General features: G+C 40.2%; 3 protein-coding genes across 4 annotated transcripts in view; 2 read left to right on the forward strand and 1 right to left on the reverse strand.

Moving 5' to 3' along the window:
- The window catches only part of LOC144667104 (protein NEDD1-like), a 44941-nt gene extending 42413 nt beyond the window's left edge, over positions 1–2528 (reverse strand). For both annotated transcript variants that reach the window (XM_078528485.1, XM_078528484.1), the window contains exons 1-3: positions 2296–2528; positions 1566–1654; positions 51–167 (exon numbers count right to left, since the gene is read on the reverse strand). In XM_078528485.1, the coding sequence (XP_078384611.1) occupies positions 51–167; positions 1566–1654; positions 2296–2425 (336 nt within the window). In that variant the 5' untranslated portion in view covers positions 2426–2528. The remainder of the gene's footprint in view (positions 1–50; positions 168–1565; positions 1655–2295) is intronic.
- Positions 2529–6355: 3827 nt separating this feature from the next.
- LOC144629363 (transcription factor HES-4-like) lies at positions 6356–7726 on the forward strand. Its single transcript, XM_078487598.1, has 3 exons — positions 6356–6582; positions 6838–6928; positions 7053–7726. The coding sequence occupies exons 2-3, from the start codon at positions 6859–6861 to the stop codon at positions 7523–7525; spliced, it is 543 nt and encodes a 180-aa protein (XP_078343724.1). The 5' UTR covers positions 6356–6582; positions 6838–6858; the 3' UTR covers positions 7526–7726.
- Positions 7727–9442: 1716 nt separating this feature from the next.
- On the forward strand, positions 9443–19202 carry LOC144667382 (b(0,+)-type amino acid transporter 1-like). Its single transcript, XM_078528777.1, has 2 exons — positions 9443–9608; positions 17151–19202. Exons 1-2 carry the CDS (start codon positions 9587–9589, stop codon positions 18641–18643), a joined length of 1515 nt encoding a protein of 504 aa, XP_078384903.1. The 5' UTR covers positions 9443–9586; the 3' UTR covers positions 18644–19202.
- Positions 19203–21215: the final 2013 nt, after the last annotated feature.

Raw genomic sequence — 21215 nt, forward strand, 5'->3', positions numbered from 1 at the left:
AGTTAATATTATCAGATGTTTATCAGACTTTTCTCTTTGAAAAGACTAACCTTGTATGTCTTCTTAATACTCTTGGTTTTCATATCCCAAATACTTAGAGTCTTGCTTTTTCCACCAGTCAGTAAATACCGAGAGGACGAGTTGAACGAAACACAGGTATTTCCCTCCTGAAATTGACAAAAAATAACACAATTGAACCTCTCCTAAGTACGAACACCTCTCTAATACAGGCACCTACCTATTACGGACAATTTCCGATGTCCTGTTAGTTTATAATATGTACCCTAGCTCTCTAATACGGACAAGGGACACTAAATCTCAGCCCCAACAGGGAGCAAATCCATATAAACCTAACCTGGTCATTACGGACAGTCCGGTAATTAGGTGATGATAGTTTGTCTAAGTAATACAATTTGTCTGTTTGTGGTAACAAAAACAACAACGCTTTATATTCACCTAAGACGTTTTCAGAATTTTGCTTAATGTTACTTTACATGCAGCATTCCATTACAGATCATATTGTTTGATAAAAGTGTTTCGTATACAGTACATTAAGCTGACATGTACAATGTAAATTAATTAATTATTGCAGCAGTTAAAAGACAAGTGTGGGCCTCATTTTAGTTCTTGCACACTTAAACTAACAGAGGAGTCATAAAAGTGATGTCATCATGGTGACCTTTATAATTCAGACACCTCTCTAATACGGACACTTTGGTTTGTCCCTTTAGTGTCCATTTTAGAGAGGTCCAACTGTACTGTCAAATTAAACCTCAATAAAAGAGGTTGTTGTTCAATGCAGGTTTTGTTTACTGGGACTGTGACAACTGGCCCCTAAAGAGGAGGTGGCTGTGAAACAGGAGGGAATAGAGCTTTGATGGTACTAACAGGAGAAAAGAACGATGAACTGAACAGCAAATAAATAAAATAAATCACTTTATAAAATTGTCAATGTATTTAGCACTGCTGTGCTAATTGTGAACACTGTAAATAAATAAACAACTATAAAATCCAACATAAACTTGTTAAAAACCCTAACTGGCAGGAGGCTGACCCGCTGGGTATTTACAAAGTGTGGAGGAGTTGAATTGGGGGCCACTGAAGACAAATCCGTCTAGTAGCAGGAGGATTGGAGCCCGGGACCTCCGGATTACAAGTCCAGTACCCTAACCATTAGGCCATTCCTCCCTTTTGCAGAACAAGCAGACATACTGCAGAGTCTGACCCAGAAGTTAAATTCCACCACTGACCTGTAGAATATTAGGGAGGAAACAAGGTATGATGACATTATCTATGCCGATACTGATCACTGAAACAGCTGCAAATCTGAACAGTCTATTTGTCTTAGCTCATAGGTTGCTAATATCATACGCAGGCATGAGATCAGTTAAAAATTATTGCAATATTTATCTGGCCTGGTAAGCAGAGTCTCTATGGATTTCTGAAGCCATTCCCATTTTTAGAGGCCTGGGAGAAAATGTCTGTAATCCTTTTCTCCTTGACCTAATAATATTTGACTCTTTGTTATTGACACCATACCATAATATGCAAAAAAATGCACTTACCCCAGCAGTAATTTCAGTTGAATCATATACATCTTCTTTGATGTAAGTGACAACAACTTTGTCATTAGCAGCACTGGCTAGACATTGATCTGATCACGTTAAGAAAAAGCAAACATCTGCATGCTACAATGTAACTACGATATTTCAGTTTCCAGAAGTGTGCAGTGCAAACAACATTAGACAGCTGTAGATAGTCCAAATAATTCAACTCTAAGCAAAATATAGTATTGATTAACAATATCCTTGTAGAGGACAAGTAAAAGCATTTAGTACAGTACTGAACCGTCTACACTACATTTTACTGGTGACTATCTAATAGATTCCATTTTGCCGTGGGTGTGTTCAGTAGTTTAATATAGATCACGGAAGACATCAAAAACGTGGTAAGAACATCAATGACTAGCTCGCTTAGCGCCTCGTGAGCCAATTTTTTGTTTCTACCACATTTTAACGTCACCTGTGGTCTATAACTGAACAGTCTCATGGTAAAATCGGATTAATTTGTTAAAATAGATTAAACTAACTAATTTTAAGCTTAAGAAAGCTTATATTGATCGCTTTTCAATGATCGATTTTCTTCGATTGGGAACGCAGGACTCCACTGTATGTCAGCAATTGTTGTGGCAATTAAGATAAGATTTTAGTTTTAATGATGTATATAGGGAAAGCACAAGCATCTTCAAGGCTTAAATGATAAGCTTAATTGGTTAAAAGCTACAGAAAAAGATACTGTTGGGACTCCAACACAACGAACCCACAGGCTGTGAGTGAGGACTGAAAGCCTTCACCATGTTTACCTCTGGAACTTCCCAAATCTTTATGTCGCCCCCAGATGATGCAAGATGTAACTTTCCTGCCATCCTCCCAATTTTATAACCCACTCTTTCGTCCTGGAGTAGTTGTGTCTACATGTTTTGAATTTGTTTCGTGAAATCAATATACATACGATATTGCCGCCATTTTTTCTTCTAGTGACTAACCATGATGCTTCAGTAGATACAGCTGTGTGGTTGTCCACTGACCTGAGGGCAGGCTCACTCGGTAGGAAAGAGATGGCATCTTATCTTGCCACAGGACAACTCGGATTAATATTAATCCGCGGATTATAATAATAATAGATTATAATAGGATTATTATAATCCAGTAATAGATTATTATAATCCAGTAATAGATTATTATAATCCAGTAATATATTATTATAATCCAGTAATAGATTAAGGCACGGCAAAAAATTGGAAGGATTAGATTATTATTAATATTATAATCCGGATTAATATTAATCTCTATTATAATCACGATAAAATTCCTTGAATGTTTGGATAACAGATATGTCTATTTGACTATCTGACAGATATGTATATGACAAACACACTGCAGACTTACAATGCAGGACTGACAGAACATAAGTCACTAATCACATCCGTCACATGACGATCACTTTTGCATATGCTAAAGCTAGATTAGACGATGTTGTTGACCCTAGAAGTAAAAGAAAATAATCAAGCGCCTCTGGGTCAGCGAATCCGTGCCGCGGGTATGTTCTTTCACAAAACAGGAGACCTAACGACAGGGAATCGTTACCAGCTACAAAGAAATAGCTGGTATCAGCTGTTATCAGCAGACGCACTTATTTAAAAAATATCTTTATATTTTACTGATCTTATATCTGTTATATTTAGATACCAAGCAAAAGGGTCCAAGGATGCATAAGATATTGATAAGGCCGCCTTAGATCATTAAATAATGTCAATGTTCGGAAGCTTTGGACTAGGATTGAGTTTTTGAGATTTATTATTAAGATTAATATTAATCCGATTAATATTAATCTTACATAAGATTAATATTAATCCTAATGGATTAAGGCACGGCTCAAACCTCAGTAATAGATTATAATAATCTATTACTGGATTATAATAATCTATTAGTGGATTATAATAATCTATTACTGGATTATAATAATCATTAGGATTAATATTAATCCGATTAATATTAATCCGAGTTGTCCTGTTGCCAGCCATCTTGCATTGGACATCTTGCCTACTTGCCTTCGTAATCGAAATGTAAATTTTCCTCTGTCGTAACCTGATTTAACATTCATTTTGATTTTCGGTTTATTATTACTGCTTTGGTGTTTTTCTATCCCACTTAAGAAGACAACTTTGCATTTGCGTACGTTGCCCTAGGGGTCCGGAGGGTTAGGGTTTAGCTCTGAAGTGTAATCCACGAACAGATTGTTTTATATGGTTTATGGTCCGTCCTCATTCGTTTCAATTCCTCGAGAAGACAAGAGGAAGACGAGCAAACGAATGAACCCCAGAAGTGGAGAGAGAGAGAATAAAGAGAGAGACGAGTGAGGGAGGTAGCAAATTAAATGCGACAAAAACGGTCGGCCAGTTAATGAAGTGGTAAAAGCAGTCCGATTTTACCGGGTTTTTAAAAATTGTAGCCATAGAAACCATGCCTATACAAACATATCGCAACGCACAATTATTAAGAAAAATGCTACACCACGTACACAGATTGCATAATTCGACTAACAAACTGAATGTCTTCAGGTTGAGTGAGCTTGCGATTTTTCAAAACTGATGCGCTAATGACCATACCTACCTTGCAAATCAAATTTGATGCTGTGATATGGGATACGACAAATTTAAAAAATGACTTGCAAAAAAAGGCTCTAGCTACTTAGCCATTGGTCTCCTTGTTCAAAAATAGCCAGCACATAATACGAACAAAGTTTGCGCAGATCGACCACACAAGCCAAGGTGACCTGACGTGAGCGGCTAGCTGGAAATTTATCAATAGAATATTATTCTTATCAAAGTATAAAAGAAAGTCAAACTTTATTTTCACATGGTTGCAAACTGATTTTGAGGGCTGGTACTGAGAAAAATGGACAAGAGTGACCCCTATATAACGCTCGAAACGTCAGCTGATTGTTCTAAGACGGCGGCTAGCTTTCCTTGGTAATAACTTGTACGCCGAAACAGCGCATTTTTTCGTTTCTTCCTAGCAAGCACAGCGTTTTGCGCTAACCTGCCATCAGGCGTTATTTTTCTCGGGGGTTGAGAAGGGGGGTAGTCCCCCCCCCGAAAGCCTGATCACAGGTTTGTTTTGCGCTAGCGATCAGTTCCCAATTTACACAGCAATTTACACTTCCCGCCAATATAGACTTCTCGTGAAATAATTCTGCCATGGCACAAAGGAAGTTCAGAAAAGCATACTATTGTTAAACGCAGTTGATTCCCTTCAATTTTAGGTTTGGAAGACGAATGCAGAGGTAGCAAAATCACGTGTCATTCTTTTTTGCGAGTGACATAAAAAGGATGTACGCTTTGGTTGATTTATTAATTGGGATTCAAGCGTCTCAAAGCGTGTCTAACCGGACGTATGTATAATTACAAATTAAACGCGAAGTATAAACAAAAGAATGATTTTATTCATTGAGCTCATCGGCAAAGTGTCCCTTGATAATTTTAAGAAGACCGCGACGCGAAATTGAAGTTTAATAAGGTATTATGTTGTGATTATTCGTACTAATAAGTAAACAGCAATACAACAGCAAATTAATGAGGTCTAAGTGAATTATAATGTCCGTTTCATAGCCGAAAACACGAATAAGATCGCTGACTAGGCTCGCGGCTGCCTTTTGATAAGCTATTGAATAGCATTGATATTAATATATTTTAATTGTCCACGGACAATTAACTTCGCGGCAAATCAAAAACAAAGTTTTTCTTGAAACGTAAAGGAAAAGGCGCTTGAATTTTGATACACCAAACCTTTTTATCGAAACACTTCAGAGGGAAACGCTTTGAAACGCTTAACTTGGGCTTTTAATAAAATTTAACCGATCTATTTCTAGCAAAAATAAATTTTCATGGAAATTTTTCGGGAGTCCTTGAAACAAAGTGCTTGTCAAGATTTTTTTGCATAATCATCTTTTTCCTTCAGAAAGAGGTCATCTGTTGAAGAACTTTTTTCCTTGATTTTGCATGCTTCAGGGCCCTCTATTGTTATTCATAAAGTATTGTTTTACACAGTTTTAGCCGGTTCACTTTGTCCTCCATTTTCGACCTCAGGTATTTTTCGGGCGGTATATGAATCTTTTTGTTTGCGTAATATTTTGCACACCGTAATTAAAGGCACGCGCTTATAAAGCTTTACACACATAGCTAAACAGGCTTACCTGTTAAAATTGTAATAACGTGAAAAATCATGTTCGGTTGTTTTTTTGCGCACAAATGAAGCGGTTGGAACTTTGTTAAGCTCCGAAAATCCATTAGTCGTTGAGGTTTTGAACGTTCACCGCGCATGTTCAAGTCCCTCAATTGTTAAGGACACGATCACACACAGTTTCATTTGGAACAAAATTTCGCGGGAATTTAACGGTGAGCACGCAAGCACGGCCAAAGTCAACTTTCAAATAAAATGAAACATGCGCCAATGTTTATTTTATTTTTCCTATCGGGATAAAAATATCTCCGCAATGCAAATCCACAGGGAGTTTATCGCTTCATCTTTGAAGTGAAAAGGTAAAAAGAATTTGACAGTTTAAAGGCGTGATGTTTGTTACAAAGCCAATAATTTGTTCGCATTCGCGTGCGAGAATGGAAAGCCTGATTGCATCAAGACAACCGCCGCTTCTGATTGGCTCAAAGGTGAATGCGTGCAAAATTGCGAACCCGTGCCATTGTAATTTAGCTGAAGAGTTTTTGCACCAACTTCATTTCCTGACTCAGCGTCGCACAGAAAGGATCTCTCTAATCTACAAACAAGAAATTTACACGGTGTTTCAACATGGCAGAAAGAGTTCAGCTAACTAGAAGACGACAGGTACTGTAGGCGTCCTATCCTGCTTTTTTTAAACTTTAAGGTCTTGTTTTCGTGTGTTCATTATTTATTTTCTTCTCTCCAGCAGGCAAGTAAACCCTTGCTGGAAAGACAAAGAAGAGCGCGCATAAACCGAAGCCTCGAAGAACTAAAAGGACTCGTTTTGTCTGCGCTGTGTCGTGATGTAGTTTGAGTTTGCTCGAATTTTTTAGCTCTATTTGCTTACTTCTCTACATGCGCCTTTTGCCGTGTTACTTTCCAGTGCTTGTTGTATGTGTGTTTTTTATTCAAACATTCGCGTATCAATGTTTCACGAAGTTTTGTAAGCTCGCTGTAAGCGTCACTCGAGGGGCAAATTTCACACCTAAGTACTCTGACTAGCAAGTAAATGAAAATTCATTACCAGTTTTGTGAGCCTTTGACCTTTTTGTCTCCACAGAATGATCAAAACTTTCAAAAGATGGAAAAAGCTGAAATTCTGGAGCTGACTGTAAACTTTTTGAAAATGATTCGAGAGCAACAAGTAACAGGTTTGTATTTTTACAATGTTGTTTCCACTCCGCTGCTGACTTTGCCGTGTAAATGCCAAAATATTTCATGTTAACTATGGCAAAGTTGAAAACATAATTAATGCCCTGTTAAATGTTTCTTTAGGTTACTGGACCAATCATGGTGATGCTGAATCACTGAGTAACTACCGAGCGGGATTTAATGAGTGCGCGACCAAAGTGTACAGCTTTATGGAAAACCAGCAAAGTGGAGTGGATTCCAAACTGCGGGAACAAATGCTGGCGCGTTTGGCGGCATCGTGCAGCTACAATACGCACACGACCACCCCGGTGCACGTGAAATCTGACCACCCTGTGTGTTACTCTCCCAGCCCATCAGTATACGGTTTACACACAACGGGAGAATCACCTTGCGTCGGCTGTGCTTCGACACCCCCGCCTTCGCCACCATCGAGCGCATTCAGCCCATTTAACCGCAACGAAGCTGCGATGATTAACACAGCGGGAAATACTTCCAGTATTAGCATTGTGGAGCCGAGAAGATTCGCTAGCCCAGTGGAATGCAGTCTGCCGCTTTGGAGGCCGTGGATGTCAAACACACGAGATGGGCAAAGTTAATTCCTCGATTCACTTGATTTCCAATTCCACTTGCATAATCCATTGTCTTCTTTAACAATCTTAAATAATACATCGCTCTCTAGCCAGAGACTGAGAAACGAACAGACAACTGAAAATCCGGTACATGTAAACAAACTTCTGCAGTACGGAGTTGACCGTTCTTTTAAATTGGCAATATGGTAGTAAGGCATATAAAGTGCAAAGTATGGCTGCATATGTAATACGAATATTTAGGAAATTTAACTTTAATGTATAAAAAGAAATAATTAAAAAAAATTAACACTTGAGTCAAAAGTCTAGTGGTCCTTTATTTCCATGTGGGACGGATGGTTGATTTTTTTGGGTTTACCGTATTTTCTCTCGATTAAACCCTGTCGTTTATGACTTAGCCTGGTGGACCCGGCGTTTATTTGACTCCTGCAGTTTATTTGAGCCCGATGTTCATTAAGCAAGGGTTTTTTATTCATTATTTTTGACAAAAATGTATCTTGCTAATATAGCTTATACCACAAATAAATACCCGAGTGGCCAATTTTCAACTTCACCTTGGAGACCCGGCGTTTTACCTCAGTGTAAGAACCTTTTTTTTCTTTGTTTTGGAGCTTTTGTTTTCCTGCTCTTAATTGTTTGAGGTTCTTTGTTAGCCTGGTTTTTCTTTGTTTTACGTCCTAACTGGTGAGTTACGTGAACATGTTTTTACACCGAGGATAAGCCAATATTTTTGGTTATGGCACGGACGGTAAAACTTTAAAAATTATCACTTTTTGTCGTTTGTAATCCGTTTTCTGTCATGCTAAAATTTGACCGTTGTGAAAATGTTTGATCTTTTTCGTGCTATTTTTTTTCGTAGCGCTTGTCATTCGTTACCTTTTTATTTACGCGACGGTTAGCCCAGCGGAAAGCTCTTTCACCAGTTCATTAAATAATCCCAGCAGGGAACCCCTTTACGTTCGTTGCTCGAAGGGCGTCGCGTTAACAAAAACTGAAGATCCCAACCCTGGATCCCAACGAATAACAAGCGCACCAATATTGATCGAACATTTTAATATTCGCTTTTCCTTTTTGATATATATTTCAGTCACTCACTCACTTAATCAATAAAATTTATTTACCCTCGGAGCTGCGCTGACGGTAGCCTGCTAGCCTCCTACGCACGTAGCCTCCTTACGAACAAAACGCGTGACAAGCCCTAAGAACGTCTGCGTAGGAGGCTAGTTGCCTGCGCGAGAAGGAGAAGCGAAGTTCGAGCGCGAAGCGCGAGGTGCAAGGAGAGAGCGCGAAGCGCGATCGGAGAACGCATCTCGCGCTTCGCGCTCGAACTCCCCTTCTCCTTCCCATTTGAAAGCCGGCCACGCAGGCTAGCGGGAGAGCAGACGGCTTTTTCGGTTAGAGTTTCACCCGCGAAACTCGGGAGAAGAGAGGGCCGGAAATGCGTCCACGTTCGCAGGCTGTGGGGGGCTGGCTTGGCCCCAAGCAAAACAAAACATATGCTAATAAGCCGAGAAAAAAAAAAACATAAATAAATATAGAAAGAAAAATTAAATGAATAAAAAAGTATTTAATTGATTAAATGAAAAAGCCAAATGATTAAGCCAAGACGTCCCAAATCGCGCCAAATGTGCTAAAAAAATCAACAGTTTTTTGTTGGAGACCTATTGTCCGAAAATTGTAAGTACGAACCAAGGTACGAACATTGTCACGAAATCTGAGTATATTAGGTAAAATATTCGAATTTAACTTAAATTTTGTAACCGATAATGACAGATATATTTATGTCGAAACATATTTTCCAAGAAAACCTTGTCGTGGTCGTCGTGGTCCAAAAGTCTGGCTGATCTTCGGCGAGACGTTGAGAAGCGCGGGCTCAGTGATATTTTCCCTGGCCGAGGATGGCCGAGGAGGACTCTAACCGACTCGGTGACGTGTCGCTGCGACTGGTGGCAGGACTTTTCATCCTCCTGCTGGGGACCCGGAATGTAGATGTTCAGTGATTCTGTCGCTCTACTGAGTACTATACATAGTCTGGTTTGCCAGGAATCAAATGTGACCCAATAAAGAGGAATGCGGCGGTCTAGGATGAAAGGTAAGCACAATATCTGATCAAGCTTATAAGTGTTTCTAAAATTCTAGTAAGAGTTCTAGCCTGCGTAGCGACTGTTATTCGTTTGGTCCTGAATCAATTTATTCACCTTTAAATGCAAAACACAGCTTTTGCAAGCCTTTCTTTTGCAGCTGCAATGTCATAAGAGAACATGATTAATAAGCTTAAAGCCCTCTTCCTTCCCGACTTCCACCAAGAGTCGCGAATGTAACCCCAAGCCACGAGGAATCAATAACACAACATTGATTGAATTGTTTAAATCTCCTCCACCCTTCCCATATACAGTCAATTCTTGCCTTGTGGACACACCGCTATTGTGGACACTAGCTATTACAGAGTTGACTGTATTCGATTTCCTCACCTTAATACTACCGAAATCACTAAACTGTTAGCACCCCGGAAAAAACGATCGATCGCATTTGAATTTTGGGCTTGCTCACGTGACCATTTCGAGCGACCGGATTAGTCACGTGACATTCTGTTTCTTTTCGCGGGCAGAACAACTTTGCTTTGAACTTTTCAAGTGAAATGAATGCTCACGGAAGAACTTTCGAACGTGGAAAACCAATTGGCAAGGATTTGAGGTCACTGATTGTTGATGATATTTTGAGCGGAGGCGGAGATGTTTCAACAGAGTTCTACCCAGGAAGTTTTAGAGCAATAGGATCAAAGTACAAAGTGAGCGGTGTTACAGTTTCGAATGTATGGAAGACCTTTTGTCAAACGGGAGAAAATCTGCCTCGCCATGCTGCTGCTAGGGGTAAGGCAAGATTCCGCACAGCCCCCTACATTAATTATGCATACAATATTTGAGTATTCTTTTTATATTGCTTTTATGTATAGTGATAGTATGAAATAATTGCATACATAATTATGTAGGGGGCTGTGCGGAAATCCCGGGGTCAACCGAAAGGCTGAGGACCTGATAGACTTGGTCAGCTGCTCGTAAAAAGTAGACCTCGATAATTATAAGGACATTAAAGAAAATATCGAGGCACACTCAACGGCAACAGCCGACCGCCAAGGCCGAGCTGTCCGTGGTTACCAGAAGGGAAGAGGAAAAGAGAAGGCCAGCAGCCGAAAATCCCCTGATCACGCATGCCAAGCACCCAACATGAGTACCAGATCCGTTTCGCGTTTTTTTTGATGAAGCTTTTAAATCGGTCACGACGCGGTGAGGGAACGTGTGTGAGGCCGAGCCAAAGTTACTTTTATGTCGGACTAAGGAGTAATGTACGCCAAACCCCAGGCGCCCATTTTATCAAGAGGCAAGCCCACGCAGCCGATGGAAACCCTAGATATGGAGACATATTTGATAATTTCTTCACCTCGATGGAGGACAAGCATTAGCGAGTGGTTGGAAGTTTTGGAGTCACCCTTTATATCTTCCAGTTATTCACCGGAGCTTACCCCCGTTGAGTTATTTTCAAAAAATAAAACTTGTTACATAGGTATGAGTACCGTGACCTCCTTAGGTTTAATATCGATGTAGCGATTACCATGCGCTTCAAGAGATTCGCCAGCTCGTTTTTTTATGACATTTGAATACTCAAAGAGTAGTTTTCGAGTTAGATATTAGATTCTATTTATTAAAACAGTATACAAACTACGCAGCTGCGTCGTTTCGGAGTTGATAAACATGTATTGTTATTGTATTAAATGTTCAATTTATACATTGGAATTGACACCAGTTATCTCTACAATGTCGAGTGTTGGGAAGATTTAAAATTAGTTTTATTCATCTGCTGTTGTTTTGGTATTAAGCGTTGACTGTTAATCTCGTAGCGTTTCTCCACGAAAATGAAACCAGCGATGTTTACAGATTAAAATTATTGTTGCACTGAGAACACAAACCATCTTTTATTTGGTAAACAACAAATGTTTCAGTTAATACAGAAATGTTTTAAATAAAGATAAAAGTAACGAAAGTTGGTGGGTTAAATTTGCAGTTCTCATGAATGTTCTATATTTAGAAACTCGCTATCAAAACATCTCTATTTCTGTAAACACAAATCCCGCGCCCGGGTCACGGCTTTCAAATATTTCAATGTCAAAAAAGCAGAATTGGCTGTTCTCGATGAGGAAACACAAACGGGCAACTAACACAAATTATTTATGTCAATGAAAACGGTGTTAAAAAAAATCACAGTTCTCGAGAATCTCTGTTACGTTGCCTGAGTAAAAATAACACTGTATCAAATTACTCTGTGAATAATCTCAAGCAAAATTCGCTACACTTTCTCATAGTAACAATGCATTTTCTTTTGCTATTTTCGATTTCTGTAAACACAAACATTCAAATTTTAACATACAAAAACGGTTTACAATCAAAGTTCTCAAGTATTTTTAGTTTGTCTCTTGTGGTCTGAACTTCAGACGTCTGTCTCTTGCCATCTAAGAAGTCTGAGTGAAAATTACTCTATTGTTGAATTGTCAGAAACCAAATTCGCTGCACTAGCTAGGAGTGACAGCGGATTTTCTTGAGACACATTCTTAGTGCTAGCATATGTACTACTTTGGTTGAAACTTGGGTCTTTACAAGGGACATTTACAGTCGTGAAGTCTTGAGAAAATGTGAAGTCTGGAGCTCGTGAAATCGGACTTGCATGGGAAAAGGAAAACTCATCACTGTGACTGTGTGATGATAGTGACAACAAATTTCCTTCAGATGCATTGATGGTGCTACTATATGTACAACTGCCTTGTTCTTGACAAGGAACATTTACAGCCGTGCAGTTTCGAGAAAATTCGCGGAACTCTTGAGCTCTTGAAATCGATCTTGCATGGGAAAAGGATAACTGATTACCTTGACTACACAGTGCGGTGTTTAGTTGGCTCTCACGCAAAGCCAAATTGATTTGATAGTTCTCCTCCTCTGGTGTTTGAGGCACAGGTATCGAACACCTCGAAGGCGGGCAAATAGGACCAGTTCCTGGAAAGATCACCCCTTTCTTCGCCCAGAGCTCTTTCACTACACTGGATCTGCTCCTTGTGCTCGACGCCAACGATGAGAGATTCTCCTGTGAATCGTGTTTCTCTATTAGTTCTTGAAGGTTGTCGTTTGGCCCAGGAATCGCACCATGGCAAATCTTCTCGATCTTTTTGGCGTCTGTGTTGATTGCCATCCAGTTTACTACTTCGCGGCCACTCTGATAAGAAGTGTATTTGTCCCTGTCGCTGTTTATCAAGCGTGTGAGAATCCGTTGGGAAAATGTTCGCTTGCTGGACTGCATGTTTTGCAGCAAACTATCAAGTTCCTCCTTAAATTTTTTTTTCTTTTGATTTTAGAAGCTGAAGATCCGTTTTCAAATCTTTAATTTGTCGTTTCTCCTATGGATGCCGTTTTATATCTCCACAAAGGCGCGCCGAAGTACAGCATTCATTCACACAATTTGCGCGCGTATGGCCTGCCCGCAAATGACACTTCGTGCACGCTGGTCTAGTCGAGTCGAAAGGAATTTGAGAATAGGCCTGCTCGAGTGCAGCTATTTCGTTCATTTTGGAGGATATTTCTGCTTCCTGCTTTTGAATTTGCTGTTCTTTTGATTGAATAAGATTTTCAACGGGTGATGTATAGCGTTTTATACTTCGTTCACCGGTGTGAGTGACATCAAGGTGGCGTTCACTTTCAGAACAAGTAGCCTGCGAGCTAGTTTCAAGTTCTTTCTTTCGCTTCTTCGGTGGTGCGGGGGAATACCAAACCTCGGCTTGAACATTTATCCTTTTCCAGTTTGTTCCCGGAACATCGCGCGCACACCTTAACAGTTCGCCCATGAGTCCTTCCTCAAAGTTTACGTAACAATTCTCATCGTCAAGATAACGGAGACGAATTTGATCGCAGCTTATATCCTGAAATGTTTTGGTGATATCTTTCACTCTATTAACAAATCCGTAAAAATCGAGATCTTCAATCGAAGAGGTGAAAAATGTTCCACACTTTTGAAAATCATTTCCATAATAAACCTTCACTTGATACACAGCCATGACACGTACGGGAGTGAAAGGCAAAACCCAACCCGCGAAAATGTCACGTGACTAATCCGGTCCCTCGAAATGGTCACGTGAGCAAGCCCAAAATTCAAATGCGATCGATCGTTTTTTCCGGGGTGCTAACAGTTTAGTGATTTCGGTAGTACCAACCATAGTTATCCAATGATGTGAAATTCTCCCCTCCCCCTGTGCACATTGACCAGTCAAATGCATGTCCGGTTATGCCCTGACGGGGGTGGGAGGATGTTGAAGTTTGGATTTAATTGGTACATTACTTGGGCATATATGTAAGGAGAGAAAAAAAGCAACAGTTTCCAAACATGTGGCACATCTGTGGACTGGCTGTCTCGGCTTCATATGAAATTAATTTTTCGTAAATATCTGTAAACAGTTCAGTTTCATCCACTTGACAAATGCAGAAGGCTTGAAATTGAAGTTCATGTCTCCCAAAATTTTTATTAAGGGAGGGTTCATAATTTATAAAGAAGTGAGCTATGTCAATTTTTAGGGGGGGGGGGGAAGGGCATGATTTTTTCCTGTTAAGTTTTAGGGGGGCTAATTTCTGCCAAATTGAATATGGAAGGAGGTAAGGGGGGGGGGGGGGGGGGGGGGAAAAAAAAAGGGGGGAAGAGATGATTTGTTGGATGATATTGCATGGCCAGTTATCAATAAATGCAGTGGTTTGATGGAGATAAGAATGAATAAATTCTCACCTTTATCAAGCCCCAGCAAATCTATCAAACCACTTACTACTTTATAACTGGCTGTACAACATGTGTAGACCACATTTGAAATGGCCATGACTCGGACTCCATTGTACACATTGTATGGTATTTTGTCCATGGTTGTGGGTTATGCAATGTGGGGGGGGGGGGGGGGGGCAGGGAAAATACACATCAAATAATAGGGAGGGGGGCTTCCAAAATTACAAGGGAAAAAAATCTAAAATCGACATAGCTCCCCTCTACATAAATAATTATAAACCCTTCCTAAAGCCTTTGCCACTATAAAAAAAGTTAGATTTGACCAAATTTGTGCAGGCATAACATTCATTTATTATACAAACTGCAGTGGTATAGTGAGTGGTAGCAAATAGAGAAAAATGGTGTCACACATGTGTGAATGAAAATGATATCCACACATGTGTGATATCATTTTTGACCAATCAGCTCGCAGAGTTTCAATGCTCAATAAGCCAAATTTATCGATATTAAGTCAAAACATCTTTGGATCTTCCCCAGCAGTCTTCGGCAATCTTTGCAAAACGTCGGAAATTGGAAAAGGAAAATGTTCGGAATCATTTGTACGACCTTCGGACAACATTTTAAAAATTTGGTTGGAAAATTGTCAAAAACATCGTAATTTCTAGGTTTAAACAATAAACAGAATAATGCATGGTTGCTTGGATATATGAAATTTATCTTCTCGTGTGCTCACAGACAGACAAGTCTCTGTGTTTGAGGCTGCGTGACGTAAGCGTCACGGTATGTACTATTTGATCCCATACATTCACTGTAATTTGTAATGATTGACCTCCACTTGAGTCAACTGATTGTGAGAAATGCTCCATTTATCATAGGGGCAGGAATGATCAAAAGCACATAACAATATTACAGCCTTAAAATATTAAAATATGCTAAATATATACATACTATCAAATAAAGGGGCAAGAGCAAGAAACGCACATCGAGTTTTGGCCAAATTGAAAATTGTCACAAACAACTCCAAATTTCGTACGCAAGTTCGTTTACGTGTACTTAACATTGATCTGTATTCAAATTCGCTGGATCTAGCTTCGTTTTCTAGAAATTACGTATGCAAAGAACAAAGGCGTTTTGCAAAGCTTACGTTCTCCACAGTCAGCCAGCAGTATGAGTTTTTCGACATTTATTTAACTGTCCAGGGAGGTTGAAAAACGTGTCAGAGCCATGCTTTTAGTTTCTAGCCGCCATTGTTAAGGATTCGCTTTAAGAAAAGGACTGGATAACACATTGTGACGCGAGGTCACCTGATAGGTGTCACGTGTGAGGAAAGAGAAAAAAATGGCCGTTTGTTCCTGAAAATCAAAGCCTTTGGTTAGTTTTAGCGTAACTGCGGCTGCCAGGTGGTTGAAGGACATCATTAAGTCTGAATACACGTAAGTTAAAAGCATCGCTCGAAGAACTGAGGGATGTTCCTGCCTTTGTTGTGTACAACAGCGCTGTTTAGCGCTCCAGAACAACGTTGCACAAACCAAGGTAGTTTTGAGCCTGGCAGAATAAAAGCCTAAAACGAGAGTTTCTTGCCAGGAACTTTGTCAAGGCGAGTTTTGCAGTGTCCGCTTGGATGCTGGCGCGACAAAGTTGCAGAGAAGTGACCTGGTTTTAGACTTATAAGATATTTGTGAGTGCCCGGAGCGCTACCTCCTATCGCAAATATGTTTTCGCTACCTCATTAAGTATGCATGTATAGATTGGTCAAAAAGTGTGTGCGATCTTGTCTTGATTACGCGCGCAGGGTCTTTAGATCTAGATTGTGTGATGTAATAATGTAAGGATAGGAGATGGGAGAGCAAACAGTGCTTTACTGAAAGCAAAAGCAAGATGTAATTGGAAAACCAGCAGAATGTGATTTTGCTGAGCATGCTCGCCATGCCATTTACTTGGCCTTCCTTAAATCGGATCAACGGTGTGTGTGTCACAGAAGTTGAGTGTTGTGCAGTCGCTTTATCGAGAAAACTTATCAAAATAGTGTTGCCCCAAACAACAAAAAACAGCTAACCGCAAGCAGGCTGCAGTGAAAGCTAACTGCAAGCAAACTGGAGAGAATTAGCTTACGGCAAAAAAAGCGTGATCTTAGGGTTAAGGCCGACTCGGATCTTAACCCTAACTTGAAACGCTAACCCTAACTTGATTTTGTAACCCTAACTTAAAGCGCTAACCCCAACCCTAAGCCTCAGGGTTCACTTTTGCCTTAGGGTTAAGCGCTTAAACCCTAACTTGGAACATTAACCCTAACCTTAGGGTTAGAGTTGTTTCAGTTATAGTTTGATCCTTAAAACGTTTGCTGGTTTCATTGTTTTAAGGAACAAAAGGGTTCCTTTGTTTATCGTTTGTCAAAGAAAATTCCTTAATATGCCACCAGCAAAAACCTTGTCTTTTTGCATGTGTTATTTTTCGAAAACGAAGGAAAGACCAGCAAAATTAAATACAGGGCAGTGTTGAGCACACGTAAACGAACTTGCGTGTGAAATTTGAGGTTGTTTGTGACAATTTTCAATTTGGCCAAAACTCGATGTGCGTTTCTTGCTCTTGCCCCTTCAAATGATCTTTAGGCTAAAAGCTACTTGAGATGAGACTTAACAGTAAAATAATATTATGCTGGCTAGCTGGGAGTACATTCCAAAGTGTAGGCCCTGATACACTGAAAGACCTGTCATCATAAGACTGATCATGGTCTGAATAATGCTTGAACTCTGCGAGTGCTTTAAGGTTACTGAATGGACAATTTTCCTTAGCTTAATTTTCATGGTAAAATTTGTTTTATTTTTCTTAGATGCTAAGGTTGTAGCTGAAGACCAAGACAACTCTGCTGTGGAATCCACTGCAGATAATAAGATGGGCAAGTCTTCAGTGCAGCAAGATGACATGAGTGTTGGTATTACATTTCACGAAAGCAAAGCAAGTGCAAAAGAAAAGCTCATTAACTCACAAAAGAACTCAAAAGAAAATGTCACAGGGAAATTGAAGAGAAATGTGACACTCCTACAGGGGGTCTCACTTATTGTTGGTGTTATGATTGGTTCAGGAATCTTTGTCACTCCACGCTATGTCCTTCTTCACTCAGGCTCTGTGGGAATGACCCTGTTGGTATGGATTACATCTGGTGTCATGGCAACACTTGGAGCTTTGTGCTACTGTGAATTAGGAACACTGATTCAACGTTCTGGTGGTGAACTAACATACATCCGTGAAGCTCTGGGCCTTTTGCCTGGTTTTCTAGTAAGCTGGACAATGGTTCTGATTTTAAAACCAGCCTCTGTAGCCATCATCACACTAAGTTTTGCCTCCTATGCTATCCAGCCTTTTTTAAGTGACAGCAGCATTGAACCTGAAGCCCTTATCAAATTCATTGCTACAATTTCCATTGTCTTGATCACGTCAGTAAACTGTGTGAGTTCTCGCTGGGCAGGCCAGATGCAGATTGTTTTTATGATTATGAAGTTGCTTGCAATTGGGATAATAGTGTTGATTGGAGCTACCAGAATTGCCAGTGGACGTTATGAAAATTTTAAGTCTCCCTTCAAAGGAACTAATCAGAACATTGGAGAAATTGCACATGCTTTTTTTAGTGGACTGTGGGCATATGATGGCTGGAACCAACTGAACTATGTCACTGAGGAGCTACAGAATCCTCATAAGAATCTTCCTCGTGGCGTCATGATTGCACTGCCACTTGTCACACTTTGCTACACTCTGGTAAATGTAGCATATTTAAGTATTCTGACACCAGCAGAAGTCCTGTCCTCCACTGCAGTAGCTGTATCTGTTGCTGAGAAAGTGCACCCCACCCTTGTTTCTGTCATGCCTCTATTTGTAGCTTGTTCTTGTTATGGTGCAGCTAATGGGTCCATATTCACTAATGGGAGAGTTGTTTGCTCAGCAGCCAAAGAAGGGCATATGCCTCGGTTTCTTGCAACCATCAGTGAACGATTCCACACTCCACTACTTGCCATAATGTTCCCATCATTCATTTCCATCTGCATGTTAATGCTTGGTGATTTAGATTCTTTGCTAAGTTGTTTCAGTTTTGTGGCATGGATTTTCCTTGGTAGCACATTCCTCTCACTGCTGGTTCTGCGCTGGAAGAGGCCTGATGACCATCGCCCTTACAAAGTGTGGATTGGAATTCCTGTTGTCATGGTGATGGTGTCATGCTATCTTGTTATTGCTCCACTTTTGGCCAAACCGCAGTCATCAGCAGTAGCACTGGCTTTTGTTTTGTCTGGTGTGCCTGTGTATTTCTGCTTTGTTAACCATAACAAGTAGCTAATGTAAAACCCCAAAATATAGCGGCCAGCAGTTGAAGTACTGTTATCATATAATACTATAATGATTTGATTTAGTATCCAGGCCATGGTTGTTTGGTGGATAGCGTTATATCCACAGTAGGCCCAGCGTGCTAATTCATTTTTGGTAGCTCAAGGGAGGGTGCTATGGAGAGGGGCACTTATTAGGGGCTTGGGCTCAGTTGCATAAAGCAACGTAAGATAAGTGGGATTTTGTGCACCTGTTCTGTCTGTTCCTAAAGGTGTTTTTACACCAGCATTGTATTTCTTCCCATGCTCTTAAATCCATGTTTGGTTGATTTATTATTAAGTAGTCTTAAGATGCTTTATGCAACCGGGCCCCGCTGCTTGTTTCTTGTTTATAACCATCGGCTTCTTTTTGCAGTACAGTGAAGTTATACGACTAATGCGCACATTAGATTGTAACCAAGGACTATATTTTTGATGAGATATTGAAATTATATATGTCAAACTTAACAATTTTCGGGACAGTGTTATGCCATGTCGATGAGCAATGGAATAAATTTATCTTACAATCACTTGTCAGCATTCTTATTTTCTTCATTGTATTACACTCTTTTTTAAGAACGAACGTTGAGGCTGAGATTTGTCCCAAAATTGTATGGGCTAAAATAAGAACATTCTCAGGCTCAGCCAAATTTTATGCGTTCTTATGTATAAAATCAAAGATCTCTTCGAGATATCGACTTTTTTTGCATGAAGTTAGTATGAGTTAAAGGTTTATGCTGGGCATTGTTGTTCGAACATATCATGGAAGAATTCAAACGTCTTTCAGTTCAAGCATTTTTTTTATTTTCGCGGAGGAAATGCTGTATTTGTCAGTCGCGACGGCTGGGTGCTTTGCGATTCATATACTTTGGCTTAGTTAAAAAGGCGGAGGGAAGGCTCAGGGAAGGCTCATTTTTCCGTTGAGCGAGAAAAATAACGCCTGATCGCACGTTAGGTTACGCACGACAGAGTTACCTTTTGTCTCGTCACGCAATCTTAACCCCACATTGAGCATGAGAAGTACATTTTTGTTTGAATATTACCAAAAGCCGCTTCTCCTCACGTTATTCTTTACCTTACGGCTACACATGCCATTTCTAACGACTACATTTCCAGTAAAACCGTTGCTGTTTATTTTTCTAATGGCGATGCATTAACTTCAGAACAGAAGAAACGTTTAGCGTTTAGTGCCCGGGGGGGGGGGGGGGTACTCCCATATATGGGCTATATAGGTATGTGCCGCCCGATAGGGTATGATTTTTGAGGTTCTCGGTCCTTAAATAGGGTATCATTTTTGCTCCTTTTGGCATTTTGTTCCTGGTGTGATCCTTAGATAGGGTACCTATATTCTATCAGCTTTAGTAAATGCCCAGATAAACAAAAAAAGGTATCTTAAAACTGAACTACCCGTTCAAGTATTAGTAAAGCGATTTTATAAAGATTTGTGTCTTGCCGTGCGCGGTTAGCCACTATTTGGGTCATCACGGAACGCGTCTCCTTCCCTTGAATAGGGTGTCATTTCTCGGTTTGGACCCTTAAAAAGGGTATCAATTTTCGCTTTCTTTATCCTTGAATAGGGTAAGGGTTTAAGAACCTTGGGGGCACACCCCTATCCGAAATTTATGGGAGCACCCCCCCCCCCCCCGGGGTTTACTGCTTCCACTGGAAGTAATTTCACAACAGGCTACAGAAACACTTGTAAATATCTGACTCGTCCCCAGTCGTCTTTTGAGTCCGTCTTGAGTCGACTGCTGAACACGGAGGGAATCATATCATCCTTCGCGTCTTGCAATTTTCGCATAAGAGACGACTGGGGACGAGTCAGTGTAAATATCACTTAACACATTTAATGATGTTGCAATTAGCGAAGCGCACTAATGACGTCACAGAATTTGACCCCGGTGTGAGTCAGATAAAATTCGGACAAACAAACCGCTCTCTGTAAGAACAATGTATGGTTGGCGGGCACTTCGGAGGCATATTTGGCGATTGTTTCACAAAACCCAGGCACAAAACCATGGCCAGATTGGCTCAGAATTCGAGAGAAAGCCTTACCTGTGCAACGTAGAAAGCTTAAACCGTGGTTTGAAACAAAAGGTTTGCCAAACAGAGTGATTAAACAATAAATGTGTAAAATGTTTTACTTTCAGTTATTGAATGGATTATAAAGGCCCGATTTGCTGCCGGGATTTGCTGAAAACAACATTTATTTTTATGAGAAATGCAAAACGTTTATACTGTTCTTAGTGGCACATTTTGCAACACAACAGAGCTAACCTCAGATTTATGCCACCACAAAATTACACAAAGAAACGCTCGTCCAATCGGTCTCCTTGCCTGACCCGAATATTTATAGAGGTCAATTTCGTTACACAATTGTCGCGTATTTAATATAGGCTGATCGAGTTCGGCAGCTGTAGCTGCAGTCTGTAATAGTAATGGGGATAAATTTAAATTATTAAAATCGAACCCTGCCGTCAATTCCATTAGAAAGGCGTTTGAATAGCATAATATTTTCGCCCTCTATCTATCATGTGTCGAAA

This window comes from Oculina patagonica, chromosome 10 (assembly GCF_052425735.1).
Source record: "Oculina patagonica isolate OP01 chromosome 10, crgOcupat, whole genome shotgun sequence".
Lineage (NCBI taxonomy): Eukaryota > Metazoa > Cnidaria > Anthozoa > Scleractinia > Oculinidae > Oculina > Oculina patagonica.